General features: G+C 37.3%; 2 protein-coding genes across 2 annotated transcripts in view; one reads left to right on the forward strand and one right to left on the reverse strand.

Moving 5' to 3' along the window:
- The window catches only part of LOC132126489 (protein diaphanous homolog 3-like), a 405,695-nt gene that overhangs the window by 41,911 nt on the left and 341,761 nt on the right, over positions 1–22,023 (forward strand). The window lies entirely within an intron of this gene.
- Positions 6,480–7,885, reverse strand: LOC132126500 (zinc finger BED domain-containing protein 4-like). Its single transcript, XM_059537766.1, has 2 exons — positions 7,310–7,885; positions 6,480–7,186 (listed from the first exon to the last, which is right to left on the reverse strand). The coding sequence occupies exons 1-2, from the start codon at positions 7,733–7,735 to the stop codon at positions 6,746–6,748; spliced, it is 867 nt and encodes a 288-aa protein (XP_059393749.1). The 5' UTR covers positions 7,736–7,885; the 3' UTR covers positions 6,480–6,745.

Here is a 22,023-nt window from a genome sequence, read left to right on the forward strand (position 1 = left end):
TAGAGCCATGTTACGACATCCCGTCGCGCACCCACTTCAGCGAAAAAAGATTGAGCCAGATCTTTATGAACAGGAGAAGAAAACAGTTGTGGATGAACTTTCCCGAGCATCCTCTGTTGCGCTCACGACAGAAGGGTGGACGTCCAGGGGGACGGAGAGCTATGTGACGATAACTGCTCACTTCATTACAGCAGACAGGGAGATTTGAAGTCCGGCTATTATGTTAAAAAGAAGATATTATGCCATGTGCACTTTAAGTTGATTTCATATATTTGAATTTAATAATTTTAAGGTTATAAAAAAAAGACAAAACGTATGTTTATTTGTCTTTGCCTTTTTTTTTTTTTTTGCTGATCCGAAAAATGATCCGATCCATACGAGGACGAGCGAGTGCGGGTTTGACTAGATGTATTTGGAGGTTATTGCTCACATCTCGTTCTGCACGTATCCAAATGTTTCCATATTCGCAATGTATCTGAATGTTAAACTATATTTTTTATTTTTTTTATGTAAACTAGACGGAAAAGATCATCCTCTTCACATGAGTAAAAACGTGCATAACAGCAGAGTGGACCGGTATACTACGGTCTATTTAAACTGACCAGTGTAACCTTTTAAATGTTTGGTTGACTGTACAGTCGTGGCCAAAAGCTTTGAGAATTAGATAAATATTGGAAATTGGAAAAGTTGCTGCTTAAGTTTTTATAATAGCAATTTGCATATACTCCAGAATGTTATGAAGAGTGATCAGATGAATTGCATAGTCCTTCTTTGCCATGAAAAATAACTTAATCCCCAAAAAACCTTTCCACTGCATTTCATTGCTGTCATTAAAGGACCTGCTGAGATCATTTCAGTAATCGTCTTGTTAATTCAGTTGAGAATGTTGACGAGCACAAGGCTGGAGATCATTATGTCAGGCTGATTGGGTTAGAATGGCAGACTTGACATGTTAAAAGGAGGGTGATGCTTGAAATCATTGTTCTTCCATTGTTAACCATGGTGACCTGCAAAGAAACGCGTGCAGCCATCATTGCGTTTCATAAAAATGGCTTCACAGGCAAGGATATTGTGGCTACTAAGATTGCACCTAAATCAACAATTTATAGGATCATCAAGAACTTCAAGGAAAGAGGTTAAATTCTTGTAAAGAAAGCTTCAAGGCGTCCAAGAAAGTCCAGCACGCGCCAGGATCGTCTCCTAAAGAGGATTCAGCTGTGGGATCGGAGTGCCACCAGTGCAGAGCTTGCTCAGGAATGGCAGCAGGCAGGTGTGAGCACATCTGCATGCACAGTGAAGACTTTTGGAAGATGGCCTGGTGTCAAGAAGGGCAGCAAAGAAGCCACTTGTCTCCAAAAAAAAAACATCAGGGACAGATTGATCTTCTGCACAAAGTATAGTGAATGGACTGCTGAGGACAAAAGGCAAAAGTGATAACTAAGTGGCTGGTGGACCAGAATGTTGAAATTTTGGGTCCATGGCCTGGAAACTTAATCCCATTGAGAACTTGTGGTCAATCCTCAAGAGGCAGGTTGACAAACAAAAACCCACTAAGTCTGACAAACTCCAAGAAGTGATTATGAAAGAATGGGTTGCTATCAGTCAGGATTTGGCCCAGAAGTTGATTGAGAGCATGCCCAGTCGAATTGCAGAGGTCCTGAAAAAGAAGGGCCAACACTGCAAATACTGACTCTTTGCATAAATGTCATGTAATTGTCGATAAAAGCCTTTGAAACGTATGATGTGCTTGTAATTATATTTCAGTACATCACAGAAACAACTGAAACAAAGATCTAAAAGCAGTTTAGCAGCAAACGTTTTGAAAACTAATATTTATGTAATTCTCAAAACGTTTGGCCACAACTGTACTTTGTTTTAATAATGAACAGACTGCGATATAAGTTTGAAATTAGAATGCACTTTAGATGTTCTGTGTCATTTATACCAAACACAAATGTTGCTGGTTGCTAGTGTGTTTGCAGCACTACTGTTATTTATTTTTTTATATATTTAATCTTTTATATTTTTCAGTTTAATTGATTTTTATTTCTAAAATTTTATTTATTTAAATGTATATTTAAGTTTACATTTATGTTCCAACAAACTTGAAAAATTCTACTTGATAAATGCTCTAAAACCTTTATGTAAATGATTGACTTATATGACTATATATATATTATCTTTTATATATATTTAATACTTGGTCAATTTATTGATTTGTTTGGTTAACTTTGGATACATTTTTATTTTAATACCGTGCAGTGCACAAAATTAAGATTCGAGAGATGGTTCAAGTCAGTGCTCAATAAATGATAAGTTTAGAAATGTTGTGCATCCACTTATTATTAGTGTGACATTTTAGCATGCAAATGAAGGGGAAAACATCAAGATATCGGCCCTAAAAGTCGGCAGCACATATCGGCCATCGGCTGACCCTGACCTCTAAACATCGGCATCGGCTATAGAAAAACCCATATCAGTCGATCTCTAATATATATATATTAGAGGTGGCACGGTTTGCTGAAAAAAAAAACGAACCATGGTTCACCACACACGGTTCAGCACGCGCTGGGACCGCGCTTCAACTTAAATCTGACAAAAAAAAAACCCTGGCCAAATCATTCACTCTTGTTCAACGTGAATGACTTATGCTGGAATATGAGCAGTCATTTATTCTGTCATCATCTGTGTTGACAGCGCGTGCGCACAGATGAGACCTGAACAGTACGTTAAACGTTTAAACTAAACTCATTTAAGCTTTGTCAGTTTAAACATTTCAGAGCCAAAGGACGTGAGCTCACACGCGCAGTGAGAAAATTTGTGCGTGTGCTCATCCGAAGCACGCAAACCCGCATTTCAGAACGCGCTCAAATATTATGCTTTTTCTGAAGTATTGGGTTTAAATGGACAAATTCACACACAAATTATGTCAATAGCCGGCTGAACGTAGGCCTACTGTATCAGTGCATTCTCTTAAAGTGACAGTCTTTATATTAATCGAACAGCAACAACAAAGAAATCTCTCTGCTCTTTTATAACTTTAATATATACAGTCCAATATGCAATGCTTTTTTACATTTGATTACTTTATTCAATTTCTGTACTTAAAAACTTATGCTAGACCTACCTAAAGAAGAACAAAAAAAAAAAAAACTGAAAATCACTCTCTATTGTTTGTATCTTTACTCTATTGTATTTATTTGTGCTGTTGCTTGTAGTTGGATAGAATATTCTTCTTCTTTTTTTTTATTAGAAAGTATAGTTTACATAAACATATATAGTTTCCGAAACCGTGACTCTAAAACCGTGAAACAAACCGAACCGTGACAAATTTGAACCGTGCCACCCCTAATATATATACTTGTGCAGAAGTATGTGAAGCCTTTTGTTTAGTAGCTTATGGGACCTCCTTTTGCAGCCATTACTTAAACCAAATGTCTTCTATAACCACTGACCAGTCTTTTACATCTGTCTTTGGGGATTTTTGCCCACTCCTCCTTGCAGAACTGAGAGAGGTTGGAAGGACATCTATCATGTTCCGCCCGCTTCAGGTCTAGCCACAACATTTCAATTCGATTGAGATCCGGACTTTGACTAGGCCAATTAAGAGTACTGTTGTAACGGCACCAAAATTTCAGTATTCGGTACCGGTACAAGTGAAAATCCACGGTTCTCTGTACCAGTTTTGGTGCCAAAGCAAAACACATAAATATGCTAATTAAAAAATAAACACTTTTTTTTCACTAAAAATAAAACCAATGCCATTCTTTATACTTATTTACAATTGTGTTTAAAGTTTTTCTACAAGTAATATAATTATGAAAAAAAGTAAACAAGTTTCATCCAAATTTAATTTAAACTTTTTTTAAATTAAACACATTTTATTTTTTGGTAAATAAAGGGGATTTGCCATTAAATTAAAACATGGAAGAAATATTGTGTGATTTATTTCTTTAAAAAAATAAAGTTTTATTAACTTTTTTAACTGTAGTAGCAGTATCACTTACATTCTACTAAATAATAGTAATATTTCTAGCATAATGCCTTTACGTAAAAATGAACGTTTATTTTGATGGGCTACCATGAATACCTTTAAATTGACACTGGTTTTACTCACAAAATGCACAAAAGCACAAAATGCTTGTGAAGTGACTGAGAATGTTCTGGTGATGTTGTTTATGTATTTATGTCCTCATTGAGACAGCAGATGCTGAAATTACTGCAAGCGTCACGCACTTCAGTCTATGTAGTAAACAAACCCACACATCTCTACCATTCATTCATTCACACAGAGACGCGCAGAACATGCAGGATTCATATTTCATCCATCTTTTGCATCTTAACATTTACAGATACATGGTCCATATGGAGATTTGATTTGATAAATTTATGCTAACTTTGACAAACTCCGTGACTGTCCATATTAAAATGTAAGTTTCATTTTCATGACTGGATTTTGAGATTCCGTCAGCGTTTTCTGCTTTGCGGAAATCATAGCGCTGTATGCATCAAGAACCAGGTTGTTGGGTACTCGGTACCACCGGTACTTAAAGGAACCTGGTAACGTGACATTTTCATTTTTTAGTACCGACTTGGTACCGAAGTTCCGGGTTTTTGACAACACTAATTAAGAGTGTGAACCTTCTTTCTTTTTAAGCCATTCCTTGGTGGATTTGCTTGAATGGTTGCAGCATCACCCATTTTTGCTTCAGCTCTCTGACTGATGGCAGGAGCTTCTCTACAATAATTTGTTAATAGGTCTGATATTCTAAGTTTCCCTGAATAATACAGAGTCGCCATGGCCCAGAGGCATGAAAGCATCCCCAGCCCTACAAATTTCCACCACCATGCTTTAGTGTTGGGAGGAGGTACTTTTTCCTGGAATTCAGTGTTGGCTTTTCTCCAAACATGGCGGCTTTGATTATGACCAAATAAATATTTTTTAGACTCATCTGTCCAAGGAATTGACTTCCAAAAGGCCTCTGGTTTGTCCAAATGCTCTTTTGCAAAGTTTAAATGGGCAGCTTTGTTCTTTTTTGAGAGCAGAGGCTTCTTTCTAGCAACCCTCCCATAAATGTCATGCCTGTTCAGTGTTTGTCTGTTTGTATATGCATGTACATTTACCCCAGATGCTGCCAGAAAGGTCTGCAAATCTTTAGAGGTGATGTGTGGGTTGGCCTTTATCTCATTTATTATTTTTCTGGTGCTTCTTGATGATAGTTTTTATCGGCGTTCACTTCTAGGCAAAGTCGTGGTCTTATTGAATGTCCTCCATTTATAGATGATTTGTTTTACAGTGGATGGATGGGATTGGAGTCTCTTGGACATGGTCTTATAGCTTTCCCCAGACTGATGGGCTGTAACCACCTTCTTCCTGGTGTCCTCTGATATCTCCTTTCCTCTTGGCATTGTTTGACTCTTTGGAACTACAGTGGTTTGGTTGGTTTACTCCCTCTTTTAATCCATGTTGCCCAGCCATTTTTCTAAGGATGTCTAATTCGATTGGTCTGCTTAACTGATTAAGCACCCAAATGTGTTTCAACTTAATCTGTAACCCACTTGACATTACCAATGAGGCTGGGGCTTCACTTACTTTTGCACATACAATAATTCAGTCTTTCATATAGTTTTTTTTTAGCAACTCACAAAATTCCTCTCTAAACAAACATATGCAATTGAAGAGCATACATCTGACATTTAATCCATAAAAAAACAAGTAATGATAAAATTAGAAAATCATGGTAAAACAACAGAAAGCTCTCTCAAGCTCTCTCACAAACTGCTCAGTATGGCAGCATGTATTCTAGGGCTGTTTCGAATGCCATTTTTTGAGCTTCGAAGCTTAGGTGGCAATCAATATCGAATATTCGAAGCTTCGGTGGGTGGGGCTAAATATATAATAATAGTGTCGGTTTGCATTTGTATCATCTTTCACGACTTCACGTTTCACTCTTCGGCATCGTAAATGTGTTGCGGCAGACCCAGTGGAGTGCAGTGTTGCATTTGGTGCAATATGATCAGGTGGCACACATTCTTTAAATATTAATAAACATTTAATAATCTTTTAAATAGAACAGTTTCCGGTACGCATTACACGGGCAGGTTTATGCTCCGAAAACGGACAGTGCACAAGTGATACAAAACACAAAGTCTGTTGAGAGCAAGAACTTTAATAAGGTATTAATAACGAACATTTCTTTAAAACAAATGAATCCCAAAACAGAAATTAAATTAGTAACACACAGTGATTTCAACGAACTGTAATAAATAAAGAACACGGTAGCATGCTTATAAACAGTTGAATAAGAATAAATGAATTGTTTTTAAAATGACACAAAATGTAATATCTATTACAATTAGTTTTATTCTATATAAGGGATTTATTTTGTCTTATTCTGACTTTTTGTTAATTTAAATCTTTAAAATGCGCGATGCTTTTATTGAAAGCATGTTGCGGTGTTTTTTTTAATTTATTATTATTAGCCTGCAGTTCGTTGAACTACATTCATTTATTATTCGTAAATGTAATAATTACTGACACCGTAACGGGTTGGCTATTTAAATTTAAAGTAATTGTAATAAATTTTATTCACTCCCTTATATAGAATAAACTGTAATAGGTTAAATAGAACAAGGTAATGTTAGCCTAGCTAGACAGCTCACATTTCAATGACAAAAATATTTAGGCTCTTTCAAACACTTATATAAATCGCAACCCAGTGGTTGGAAACTATTGTGAAACTACCTATACTCGTTTCATGTTGTGTGCGAGGAAGATGAGTTTGTCCACATTTTCTGGTAAAAGGGAACTTCGGGTCTTGTTGACGATGTAGCCAGCTTTTGAGAAAATGCGCTCTGATGGAGTTGAAGTGGCCGGAACGCAAAGAAGGTGTTTGGCTGCAAATGCCAGTTTAGGGTAGCGGTCACTGTTTTGCTTCCACCATGCCAGTGGGCCCGACTGTAATTTAGTAGCATCTCTCAAATACTGCTCCATCTCTGTCTTTGCGCTGTCTCCGCGTTCTTCTTCCTCTTCGTCATCAGCCTGCATCAGCATTGAAATCTCCTGCTGTTTTTTTTTGGCGGGTGGTGGTGGCGCATCCGTCTCCTCTTCTCCGTGGCTTGCTGACAGCTCTTCTCCCTTGCGAACGATCTGTTGCTGATGCAGATGTTCAGCTAGTCTGACAACCTAAACAAATAGCATTTTCTTAGTCTAATCTATGCGTAGCGCACACAATAATCTTAGTGGCATAATCACAATACATTTTAATTATTTACTATTATATAGTAGTAATAAAAATATAAGTCTAACCTCAATGTATACCAGGTCCTTCTTCTCATCCTCAAGGAATTTAAGGTGCTTAAATCTCACGTCTAGTGCTGAAGAAAGGAGATAGATGCTGGTGGGTTCCAAATTTAACAGTTCCCATCTGCTGTCGATCTCCTTGACAAGGGTATTCTTCATTTCTCTGATGGCAGGGCTGTCATCCTCTTCTGGTGACAGGTGGCGTTTCTTCAGGTTAAAGAGCATTGGCACTGTTGCCGACAACGACAAGTTTGCCTCCTGTGATAGTAGTTCTGTGAGTGTGAGCAGGGGCCCAAGTAATTCTGATGTCTCTTGTGCCAGTTTCCACTGGTCTCCTGTCAAGTCAAGGGTGCGATTTCCTTTCTTAGTGATGCTGGGATCTGACAAAACAGCTGTCACTGGCCATCGCTGCTCCACCAGTCGGTTAAGCATTTCATACGTAGAGTTCCAACGAGTAGCAACATCTTGAATGAGTTTGTGTTGTACAACGTTCTGCTGCGTTTGTTTCTCTTTCAAAGCAGCTGTAGCCTTGGCACTTTTTTTGAAGTGCCCTACGAGATTCCTGGCAGCTGAAACTGTGCGACGGATTCGGTCCAGTTTCAGAGCTTCATTTATGCATAGTTGCAGCGTGTGTCCTGAGCAGCAGACCCCTTGAACGGTTCCCCATTTCTCCGGTTCTTTATTCAGCGTCTCGGTGCACAGCTTCATATTGCTGGCATTGTCGTGAACAACGGCTATTCGCTTGTAATTTGGAATTGCGAATGCATCTGCCGCGTCTCCAAGCTGTTGTGCAATGTTGACTCCTGTATGGCTTGACTCAAATGCTTTGGTTTCCAAAACGAAGGCAGAGAGTTCCCACTCCTGAGTTATAAAGTGACAGGTGACAGCCATATACGCCTCCATACTCACGGAAGTCCAGATGTCCGTTGTGAAACTTAAGGCCGTAGCTTTTTCAACGAGAGCATAAATTTGGCCTCGCAGATCGCTGTATTTAAGAGACAGGGTGTTTGAAATACTGGAACGGTTTGGGACAGTGTAGTCTGGCTCCATTATCTTCATTAATTTTCTGAAGCCTTCGCCTTCAACTACATTAACGGGCCTCATATCCATAGCGACAAACTCCACTATGGCATCTGTTATCTCTCTCTTTCTTTTCTCTGTTAACGGTTTTCGGAATTGCAGGATCTGCTGTGAAGTTTTGGGTTTTGTTGAGCATGTTGATGGCTGCGATACCTGTGGATGTACCTATAAACAAATTATTATTAGCCTGTGCTGCTGTATGTTTTTAAATAGTGTCGTATTTGCAATTAGCCTATTTATCATAGCAAATTAAGCGCATAAAAGCAGTTTTTTTTTTTGTTTGTTTTTTTTTTGCCGCGTGCTACTTACAGAACTCAGGTGATTTTTCAAACTTGTGGTGCTGTTGTGGTAGGCCAGTTTCAAATCGCATATTTGACACACTGCCTTTGTCTTGTCATCCTCACTTAATTTAAAGTGCTCCCAAACAGCTGAGGTCTTGGGCATTTTGTACCTATTCAGTATGAGATGAAATAAATCACTACGTTCGCCAACGGGCGGTTCAAGCATGAGTGAGAATGAGTCCGCGACGGAAGTCACGTGTTGAAAAAAAAAAAAAAGAATATTCGAATCTCAAAACTGAAAATCGAATGCCACCCCACCGAACGAATATTCGAATATTCGATTATTCTAGTACAGCCCTAATGTATTCCTATTTATTATTTCTATTCCTATTTCTATTTTAATATATTTTAAAATGCAATTTATTGCTTTGGAAGAGTTTAATGTTGAGCAGCTAATGCTCCAGTTGTCAGTGTCACTCAGATTCCTCAGAAATCATTCTTATATGCTGATTTTGTGTGAAGAAATATTTATCATTATCAGTGCTGAAAACTGTTTTGCAGCTTAATATTTTTGTTGAAGCCATGATCTATTTTATTTCTAGTATTTTTTTTAATGCAAAATTTTGAAATGGATATATTTTGTAACTTTTCTTATTATCTTTGCTCTCACTTTTTATCTGTTTTATAGATTCTTGTTGAATAAAAGTATTAATGTTTTTTTTTTTTTAATTGGGTTTCATATTTTTAAGTGGTTCATTTCTAATAGGTTCTAATTTATTCAGGGGCCATTGCATTGATGCACTGATGCTACATCAGATGCTGTTCCTGTGGTTGTTTAATGAGCCCATTCATTTGTGTTAGTTTGAGAGTTTGAAAGAAACCTCACTGCTCATTTCTCTCTGCCAGTGTACTCAAAGTATTATTAGAGTTGTTCCGATTCCGATACTAGTATCGGAAATATCACCGATACCACAACAAATTCTGGTATCGGCATCGGCGAGTACATGAACCCATTATCCATATATCCCATTACACTGACTAAAAGATTAAGACACTACCTGGCCCAAAATATCACCCAAAGTTTCTACAGCTTTTTTCTTAGCTATTACTAAGGCTAACTTGTTACTGCAGTCGGTAGAATGATATGAATGTGTGTGATGTACGGCATGATAAATGCTCGTCACTTTTGCTGTCGAAACTTTGTCAGCCTGTGGGTCATTTGGTTTATTGAAAAACGGCTGCACTGATTTGCATATTGATAATGTGCTTTTTTTCTGTGGTACTTACATGCACCATGTCGCTTCACGTCGTATTCTCCACCAGGTCCCAGAGAAAAACTGCTTTTGCATAAAATGCAAAAAGCTCTCTCTGCTTCGCCATCTACAGGTTTTAACCAAGAGTATGTTGCGGTCCATTCGCTATTAAAAGTGCATCTTCTCTTTTTCGTGGCCACACTGGCCATGACTGCTTAACCTGAACGAACAGCACGCGTGCTCTCCAATTTGAAATTGTTGACCGTGTTGAGGAGGCGTTTGTGCAACTTACCCCAATGTTGTTCCAAACACGTAAAAGCTTTGTTCGTTTTCGGAACACAATCCGTAGGGCCATTTTGGAGAATATCTGCTGGATGCAAGCAAGGGCTGTCACTTTTGAGAAAAATCAAATTCGAACGGATATCGAATATCATGCAATGTATTCGAATATCTACGTGCCACCCACCCCCCCCGCGGATAAAAAAACAAAACACCGTAGCCTAATAAGGGGCTAAAAACGCGTGGAAAACGCTAGGCGCGCTGCTTTCTCCTTCTCCAAAACGCTCGGGCAGTTGTACTCCTGAGGCGTGTGCCGTTGGTAAGCAACCATGACCTGCTCTCTCCATGAAGACATGGAAATTTCAGCATAGGATAAATGGATTTGCAGCACTGAAAATCGCTTGCAGTAGCTCTGCTACTAAATTTATTTAAAAATGGCAATCCATATATAGCTATGGTCAGCTTTTCCTTCATCTTGGCTGAGATTTCAACGTTGTTATGGGAAAGGATGAAGCTGATTGGTTAGTTCTTGTCACATGACCTGCGGTGCGCTTGCGGCTCTCTGAAAAGTTGAGACGCTTGGATGTTTTTAACTCGATGCGGTGCGGACTAGAGCCCGACCGATATATCGGCCGGCCGATATTATCGGCCGATATAAGCTAATTGCATTTAAATCGGCATCGGCATTTATAACGGCCGATGAAACATGAGAAACAGAGTCTCATGCTTCACTCATGTTATGAGTGTTGCATAGTGTGCCCACCAGAGGGAGCTCTGCAGCTCCAGAGTTAACAACAGCGCCAGAAGTCCACTACAGAAGAAAGCGATCAGCCAAGGAGATGAAGGAGATGTAACTTACTGTTTTGACGGTGAGTCTGTCGTTCGTCATGTGAAATGATTGTAGATTTAGTTCATACCCTGTATATAAAAACTGTGTGGTAGTTCTTGCTAACGGTCCTATCATTATCACTTCTAAATATTCTGTAACATCACTTACAGCCACTAATGCATTGCTATATTAGATTAGCCACAAAGCTAATACCATGTTTATCAGTGGAAGAGCGCGAACGTTAATAGGAGGTCAAACGTTAGCGTTTAACTTATTCTTATTCTATTGCGGTGTGTTTCCCACATAATGACCGCGTAATTGGGCCTTTCACACAGGTGGCGGTATGCACGGCGCTTGCCGCTGGGTTCAGCGTTGCCCTTCAGATACAACGCGATTTGCGCTGCGCTATGGTGTAGGCGGAGTTTTAAAAAAGTTTAGCGGGAGCTCTTTCATAGTCTGTTCCTCCTCCTTTCGGTCAGAAGCAAACATGTATCTGTCCCGTTGTAAGAAGCGAGCGATAGCGCTAGTCCTGCTGATGAGAATTAATAGAGAAGCAAGGAAGAAGAGGCTACCCTCAGGTCCAGAGAAAAATTTGGTGAATTCAGGCTGGTTACGTTACTCTAACGCTAATATAGCTTCCTTTTTAGCAGGCCCCTTAAATGCTTGCTATTAACTTGTTTGAAGGTGGTTCTTCTCAAAATTGACAGCGGTGTGTTCATGACACTAACGTTAACCATTCAACTTCGAATTGATTCCGTAATCTTCCGGTAATAGTAGGCAAGATGATGTTCTGTGAAAGCAAATATAGTGTAGTTACAGTAGGTGCGTCAGAAATGATTAAACCAGAGGGGACATGTAAATAAATGTGAGCTGAACTAGCGCTTTTTTTTTTTTTACATATTGTTTCAAAGCAGCTTTACAGACATAACAGGAAAATGTTGAAATAATATTGTTAAATATAAGTAGGTAATACCTATTGCTTGACAAATAAAAAAAATATATATATTTCTCATTTTTGCCTATGTAGGAGATCCCAGTTTATTATTATTATAATTCTAATGATGACATGAGTAATGATACATGGTGATATTATTAATACACATGCTTATTCTTTCTATGTCTCTCTTTCTGCCTACAGATGGCTGAAAAAGGTGAATGCTGTAGCAGCAAAGTGTGGGACTACTTCTGCAAATACTTTAACTTTAGTATTATAATTTATTTACAGTACACACACAGACTGTTAAAACCAGCTTCAACTGGAAGAAAGTAAAAGTGTTATGTTTAAAACCAGACTGTTTTTTGTTCATTAAAAAATATATACTTTTGATGTGCAATTGTTTAGTCATTGAGACTGTAATCTAAGGCTTTTTTTTTTTAACATAATCCATTCTGGAAAATGGTTTATACAGCCCACATACATAGAACAGGCAGATATTTTGCTATTGAATGTTGTGTAAGTGCAGTTTATAGGAAATGGGTCTAATATCCAGATTATTTTTAAAATCAAAATATCGGCTTATAAATCGGCTCTTTTTGAGTTAATATCGGCATTGGCCCCAAAAAATCCATATCGGTCGGGCTCTAGTGCGGATGCGCCTGGAAAAAACGAGCGCGCCTACACTGGAAATAACGAACATGAGCGAGCAAAAGACGCGTTATGTGAACGGCCCCTAATGGAGATTCAGTCACAAATGTTTAACAGTGAGTCATAAACAGGACTATCTGGATTATTATTATTTTTTACTTATTATGTTTGAAACAGCAGGTTATCAACTTAGAATATCAATTTATATGAAATGCCACTATGCATATCCCACAACATTAGGCTAAATGAAAAAAGAAAAGAAAAAACGATTCAGAACAGGCACAAACAATAACGTGACAACTTAAACAGCGGCAGGAGTAAGGCATATAGCCAAGCCTAATTCATTTCTTAATATTGTTTCCTACACTGGAAATAACGAACATGAGCGAGCAAAAGACGCGTTATGTGAACGGCCCCTAATGGAGATTCAATCACAAATGTTTAACAGTGAGTCATAAACAGGACTATCTGGATTATTATTATTTTTTACTTATTATGTTTGAAACAGCAGGTTATCAACTTAGAATATCAATTTATATGAAATGCCACTATGCATATCCCACAACATTAGGCTAAATGAAAAAAGAAAAGAAAAAACGATTCAGAACAGGCACAAACAATAACGTGACAACTTAAACAGCGGCAGGAGTAAGGCATATAGCCAAGCCTAATTCATTTCTTAATATTGTTTGCAAGAAACACCAGTCTATCAACTTGATCTGGATTAAGTGCGGCTCTCTTTTTATTTACAATGTTCCCCGTGGTGGAGAACACACGTTCGGAGCGCACAGACGTGCCTGGCTAGTGGCTACTAGCTTTTATTCGCTTGATTTGGTCATGGGCCTACGCTACAATACGTCTAGAGTGGCCTCTACTGGATAAGATGGCAAAGAATAAAATCAAAAAACAAACGGTCTAATCATAGACTGAAAAAATGCGCTACATATGGCATTTTAAAAACCAGATATTTTATTTATAGTTCGATTACGGATATTTCACGTCATGTTCGAATGCATATTCGAATATCGAATAAAAAGTGACAGCCCTAATGCAAGCAGTGTATGCTCTTCTGCGTCAGCCGCTCTACACGGATGTGCTGTTTTCATTCAAATCAAAGCATAAATACCCATCGAAAACATATCCTTGTTTCGCAGCTGACACAGGATAGCATACAAAGTTTGCGTTCAGCGGATATTCTCCAAAATGGCGCTACATGATGCAGAGAGACACAAAGGAGACCTATTTGTTGAATAAAGTTATTTTTGTTTTCTTCGCATACAAAAAGTTTTCTTGTTGCTTTGTAACAATACGGTTGAACCACTGATGGCAGATGGACTATTCTGATGATGTCTTTTAGAGATCGACCGATATGGGTTTTTCTATAGCCGGTGCCGATGTTTAGAGGTCAGGGTCAGCCGATGGCCGATATGTGCTGCCGATTTTTAGGGCCGATATCTTGAAGTTTTCCCCTTCATTTGCATGCTAAAATGTCACACTAATAATAAGTGGATGCACAACATTTCTAAACTTATCATCATTTATTGAGCACTGACTTGAACCATCTCTCGAATCTTAATTTTGTGCACTGTACGGTATTAAAATAAAAAGTGTTTCCAAAGTTAAACAAACAAATCAATAAACTGACCAAGTATTAAATATATAAAACAGGTAATATATATATATATATATATATATATATATATATATATATATATATATATATATATATATTAGTGCTGGGCGATATATCGAATATTAGCGATAATATCGGAATAATTTCGACGACGATGTACAATTTGAATATATCGGGAATATCGAATATTTCAAATTCAAGCATACTTTCCCAAAAGAACGCGCCGAATGTCCAAAAAAGGAACCTGTAACTGCTGACTGCTCTACGCCCCTCTACTACGAGAGCTGTAATGATAGCGGTTGCCAGATAACAAAAGTTAAAATCTCAGAATCAGAGCTCCACTGTTACAAGGATACATTTTCTGCCCGGTGTTTGCTTATTTTCAGCAATCTGGCAACCATGCGCACATGCTCACTCCTCATTGCGGAAAAGCCGCCGATGATAATCTGAAGACACTAACAAGCTGGAATTGAGCGATCTAATGAAAGCGTCGTTCAGCCGGTCTGTGTTCTGCCGTGAGATCTCAACTGTATTGTTTGCATTTGTGATCGCAAAATAAATGCACTTACTCGACCGCTGATGTTTGAATAGAGAAACATAGGCTATGGCCATTTGGAATTCCTATTGGGGAATTTCACTGATATATTTTTACCAGTTTCCATAATATAGACAGAGAGAATGCAAAAGTCTTTGGTATTCATTTATATATATTTATATATAAGAAATAGCTATGTGCTTCAGCAACTAGCTCCCCATCTAAGAGGGTTTTTAGTGTTAGTAGGAACATAGTTTCATGCCACAGAGCTTCTCTTAAAACCGCAGACAGTTGACAGACTTGTGTTCTTATCTTAAAAACTTGTTAAAAAATTAATATATAATACTTATCCCACTTGCATAGTTGACAGAATGCACTTTCTGTAACTGTTACTTAATTTGCACTGCTTCAGTTACATATAGGCCTACATGTATTCATTTAATAAAAAGCAGTAAGTGATCTCTTGGTCTAGATTTTTTAACTGCTTAAATTAGCTGTTTAATCTAAATAATTTTTTTTTAATGGGCAAAAGAAAATCATGTTTTATTTTTTATTATTTAAATGCAAACATATCGAGATATATATCGAATATCGTAAAAATTTTGACAATATCGAGATATCATTTTTTTTTATATATCGCCCAGCCCTAATATATATATATATATATATATATATATATATATACATATATATATATATATATATATATATATATATATATATACATATATATATATATATATACATATATATATATATATATATGTATATATAGACATATATATATATATATATATATATATATATATAGACATATATATATATATATATATATATATATATATATATAGACATATATATATATATATATATATATATATATATATATATATATATATAGTCATATAAGTCAATCATTTACATAAAAGTTTTAGAGCATTTATCAAGTAGAATTTTTCAAGTTTGTTGGAACATAAATGTAAACTTAAATATACATTTAAATAAATACAATTTTAGAAATAAAAATCAATTAAACTGAAAAATATAAAAAATTAAATATATAAAAAATAAATAACAGTAGTGCTGCAAACACACTAGCAACCAGCAACATTTGTGTTTGGTATAAATGACACAGAACATCTAAAGTGCATTCTAATTTCAAACTTACATCACAGTCTATTGATTATTAAAATAAAGTACAGTCAACCAAACATTTAAAAGGTTACACTGGTCAGTTTAAATAAACCGTAGTATACCGGTCCACTCTGCTGTTATGCACGTTTTAACTCATGTGAAGGGGATGATCTTTTCCGTCTAGTTTACGTTAAAAAAATAAAAAATATTATAGTTTAACATTCAGATACATTGTGAATATGGAAACATTTGGATATGTGCAGAACGAGACGTGAGCAATAACCTCCAAATACATCTAGTCAAACCCGCACTCGCTCGTCCTCGTATGGATCGGATCATTTTTCGGATCAGAAAAAAAAAAAAAAAAAAAGCCAAATAAACATACGCTTTGTCTTTTTTTTATTAACATTAAATTATTAAATTAAAATATATGAAAGCAACTTAAAGTGCACATGGCATAATATCTTCTTTTTAACATAATAGCCGGACTTCTCATCTCCCTGTCTGCTGTAATGAAGTGAGCAGTTATCGTCACATAGCTCTCCGTCCCCCTGGACGTCCACCCTTCTGTCGTGAGCGCAACAGAGGATGCTCAGGATAGTTCATCCACAACTGTTTTCTTCTCCTGTTCATAAAGATCTGGGACAATCTTTTCACTGAAGTGGGTGCGCGACGGGATGTCGTAACGTGGCTCTACGCACCGTCACGGTTTTACACTCTAACCTCTTTCCTTCATTATATCTGACAGGGAAGCCAAAATGCACGGGTGTCAAGCTCCTCCGTTCCTCCGCTCGCCATGACCACTGAGTGTAGACTGAACATGCGCAACTTTTTTTTTTTTTTTACATAAATCAATCCGCGGGTCACGTGTGTTTTGAACCGAAGATATTGATCCGAACGGATCACGGATTAATGATGATCCGTTGAACCACTACTATAGTGTCATTTGAAAACATTGCAGTTGCGTTTTAAAATACAACAATGAGCACCACGAAACCATTTAAAGAGGCGCGTTCAACGGTCTCCTTGACGGGAAACAGTCAACAAAGTAAAATGATCTCCAACGTATGGTGCGCTCTCTTCATTTTATCAAATGATCATAATAACATCTATTCATTTTACAGTCCTGCTACTAGCATTGTATTCATACTAAAACCCCTTTAATTCAGGTGAGAAAGCTTTTTTTCCAAGTGGCTTTTGCACGTAATAATAATACCGCTGCAGACGCATTTTGCAGCATTAAGGTTATTAATTAATCGTTAATTTGAACGACGATCGATCATGGAAATGATCGAATATTGACATCCCTAAATACAAATGAGTTGGATAGAAAACTGGTTATTGTCTGCGTCAAACCATGCTTCAGAACAAATGTCATTCACCGTTCTGGGCAGCTCCAGGACAGCTGTCTCTCCGAGCCAAGTATAGGTCTCTGCAGGAAAGTAATGGGAGTTACCAGATGAGGGTGTTTTTACACCATGATAGCTGATTGGTTGACGTCATAGTGACGTTAGGTTTAGGGGTGGGGTTGGGTAAGGGGGATCATTCAGATTGCATGATCTAGAAACACCCAGCAGTTTGAGAACACCCACAAGGTGATAAACGCCCACTTTTGCTCTGCAGAGACCTAAGTCTCCTCCGAGCACGCTGCTGTCTGGGAGTGGGGCGGAGTAACGTAGCCCTCAATTACGCTGCAGTGTTTGTAAGAGCTGCCAACTTCTCCACCCCATTTACAGAGTGAAATTCTCTGACTACCTTTATCTCCCAGGACTGTTGTTGAATCTTCCAAAAGTTTTGGCTTGGGGTCCTTTACATGCGCAGCAGCACTTTCCACTGCAACAATAACACGGGGCTGCCCGCCGACGTGCCTGAATTTAAATCGGCGCTACTAAACACGGATATCGGCCGATGCTGATATATTAAAAAATGACAAATATCGGCCGACCGATATATCGGTCGACCTCTAATGTCTTTTATACATTTCTGGACCATGACAGTGTAATTCACTAGGCAGTCAATGGGACAGTCACACGCCTCCCGGTATTCATCTAAATTATCTTAAACTGTGTTCCGAAGACGAACTAAGCTTTTATGGGTTGTGATTAATGACAATTAACATTTTGGGATAGAATAACCCTTTAAAACATTTGCTATACTGCATTTATACAGTACTTCACAAACATGTACAGACTGACCTCCATAACTCGTAATCATCTTTCTCCTGGTCTTCATCTTGACTGTAGGTGGTCAGCCCACTATTGATAGAAAGAGGTGCAGCAGACCACTGGCTGGCCAGGTTGGGTGTGTTGATCTCATTAGTAGATCTGAACTCAATCCTTGCAGTTTTCCTCTAATGAGGGTCTCCCACTGCTTGCCCTTCTTGACACACAGACTGTTTTTGTTTGTTTTTGTCTGGACTCCAGTCAGAATGGTTTGCCCTTTCTTGAAGCTGTTTTTTCCAACCCATTAACAGTATAAAATTTCAGTGACTGTTTTATGTGATTAAAATGTTTTTTTTTCTAGTTAGACCAGTTCATTCAAAGGTTTTGAGCTGATCTGGTTATACTAGTGTTGTCACAATGACAATACCAAAATTTTGAAATCGATAATATACCTGACTAAAATATCACAATACTGCTGAACTGATACTACAACAAAAACATAGAACAACAGGAAAAGTAATTGAATAATAGATGATCCAATTGGAGATCATAGTTGTTTTATTTATTTAAAAAGCATTTCATCCCCCTTTAAATTTAAAAATAAATAAATAATCACATGCCACTGCCAGTGCCAGTGCCACTACACAGGACTATGGTGAGCAACCATCGAGCCTACAGGTAGGTAGAGATCTTTGCTACATTGGTAAGTTAGATAAATTATTCATATGACGATAATAATTGTTGTTTTTATTATTAATAACAAACTAAATTACAAATACACACACACACACACACACAAAACAGGGCCCTATGAAATGTTATTTCAATTGAGACCTGCCAACCTGTATGCATTTTGCGTACCGGCTACACATTTTGAAAAAAGTATGCTGGTACGATCTCTCACTCTAAACTATGCAAAAATCTAGCGAGGCCCCTGTCCACGCGCAGTGTTCTAAACAAGCAACAGAAAAAGACAAAGAGTTCAATCAATCATAGCGTTTTTCTTTGTTTTGCATTTAAATTATTTCTCTCCTAGTAGCCTATCGTTTATAGTTTCAAATCGGCTCACACTTGCGCCATTAGAAGCTCTGACAGAAAGGCTGTGAGTAAGGTTGACAGAGATGCGCTGTTTAATGTGTTTGAGATGTGCTGTTTTCCTTAATGCATAACTTACATTGCACATGTATATTCTCCATCTGTAAATGTTAAAAAAACCAATGGAAATATTTCCACTTACTGTCAGAAGTGCATGAGTTTCTGCTTTAGCGATTGTTCTCATCTCCACAGTCTTTTTTTTTATTTTTTTTAACAAGCGCCGCCATTGTGCATGCGACAGAGCTCAATGAAATAGGGATGTGAAAATATTTGTATGATAGCACTACCTGTAAAGTGTAATGGGTTAATCAAAATAGCCTTTTTACTCAATTAGTCTGTAATTTTTATTTTCTTTTTTAGTTTAGTAACTTTAACTTCTGCTTTAAAAATATATTTTTTTTGTTTTTAGATTGCAATGTTACAGTGTAATGTAATTTTAACCAAAGTCCCACTCGGCCGTCATCTTGACAACGCCTCCGGGCAGCTATTTCGGACTAACAAGACAATGGCTCCTATCTAAATGAATGGGCAGAGAGTCAGAACTGCACTTTCACTGGTCACTGGGACATGTATTGAAACAGCAGTAAAATATGATAAAAATTGCTGAAAAAGTTTGATGACTTTGCCCCAAAATAAGGTTTAAAATGCCTTATGGGCTAGTTGCATATCTCCGCCATCTTGGATTTCCGGTCTTGCGAGTGTGTGCGTAGATATTTCCGGTTGTGCTAAACATCAGTGCAGAGAACCGGAGAAGTCCAAATATTACCTTCTATATGTTAACAGGATTTATAATATCACTTCAAATGCAAATAAGATATACACTGCTATTATTACTATACTATAAATGTTAACTGAGCCAGTGGATTTGAAACTTGTGTATGTTTGGGTTTGGTGAATTAATTAAATACACTAATGTTCACTACTGTTCACGAGATTAAAGTTGAACTCATGGTGTGTATACACAGCTACATAATGTATTTTTATCTTACCAAATATGTAAATGTACAAATTACTTATTTCTCAAATGTTTGCATTATTTTTTTTTAATGAAATGTTTACCTCGTGAGGCGTGGGCTGCGATTTATCTTCAGAAGTATCCATTTCTCAATTGTACACATACATCAGTCTGTTTCATCGTTATTTTCACAACATATTTTATTATTTTACACAGTAAAAAATACATGACTAACTTTAATATCTGTTTAATCTGATAATTAATGCAAAAGAATAACAATATACATGGCTGCTCATAGACAGATAATGATTTATGCTGCAGATCTTTCACAAAACAAATAAACATAGATAAAAACACACATGAATGCAAACAGCGATCTTTTATTTAATGCAAACCTACCATAATTATATTACGTTTAATTGTACAGTTAGTTATAAATTATGTTATCAAATAAAGTTAATAAAACATGCTTTCAGAAATCTCTGTGCGTCTTGTTTGACAGTCAGAAACATTGATCTTACATAACAGTCAAAACAAAACCATCTCTTCGAAAATGAAAAGTATTGCATATTTGAGTGGTTTGTGTTTGAAAGAAGAAATCCCTGTGGACCTGACCTGACGCTGATCCACATAATCAACAGAAGAATAAAGCAATCTCCGCGTTGTATCTTGATGAATTTCAACACAGAGGTACGCAAAATGTAGGGAGGATGTTTCCCCATGTTTTTGATATACCACTATCGGCTGTTAAATTTGAAAATCATTAATTATATACATCTAGCCAAGTTTCGTATGTAAGTTTCCCTTACAGTCAATGTGAGCGTCGCAGGACCGGAATTAAGTATGCACACACTCGCGTCGCTGAAGCTCACCGGCGCCATCTTGTGCACCTATTCCCCACAGGTTATACTTTTACTACGCATGCGCAAGGGTTCACGACACCAACTTCATTTACGTCTCTATCCAGAATGCCGGTGTTGTGCCAAGCACTTAAACCAATGCTCAATGTCATGATATAAAATGCTTTAACTATCTTGGTAGCCTGGTGCCTTCGCGTTATCACTCTCTTTTATGTGAATTCCATCTGATCTTGCACACATCACAACTCGCTGTCGCAAAACCTCAACTGTGTGCATGCTTCAGCGGAACCAGACGATAGGCTTAAATGTTTCCCGGCTTGACCGTTAAAAGCAGATGATTGGCTTTCCAGCGGGACATGTGCATACAACCGCCATCTTTGCCGTTACGGGTTTTCCTTATATAGTTGTATTGACGATTGAGGAAGTGCCATGTCTCTTATAAATTGTCTCTGTTTTAACCCTTTTTGCACATAATATATGCCTACAGTACATGCTTACATTAACTTTATTTGTTTAATCCAAATACAAAATACCAAGATATAGAGGCTACCGTATACTGCAAATCAGCCAAAAAATACAGAGACATGAATTTGTGCTCATATTGCCCAGCCCTATACAGAAGTGTAATGGAGTTTTAATTAAAGTGTACTGGATAAATAGCATAAAAAATAGCACTAAACAGTAACGAAAACAGTAAAAAACAACTACAAAAAAAGTAACACCTAAAAAATAATTAGAGATGTTCCGATACCCTTTTTCTCTTCCCGATACCGATTCCGATACCTGGGCTCAGAGTATCGGCCGATACCAAGTACTGATCCAATACTTGGGTGTGTATCTGTATATACTGTACAGCTGTATATACTACTAGCCCTGTGTAAATTGCTAGAATTATTTTATGGTGTGCTTCAGACTTATCCCTTGATAAAACATGAACAAATACATGGTGAACTACTGTATTTATTACAGTATTTTTATTATCTGACATGAATTTGACAGTAATATTATTTATTTTCTTTAGTGAAAAAGAACTTCAAAT

The sequence above is a fragment of the Carassius carassius genome, chromosome 44 (genome assembly GCF_963082965.1).
Source record: "Carassius carassius chromosome 44, fCarCar2.1, whole genome shotgun sequence".
NCBI lineage: Eukaryota > Metazoa > Chordata > Actinopteri > Cypriniformes > Cyprinidae > Carassius > Carassius carassius.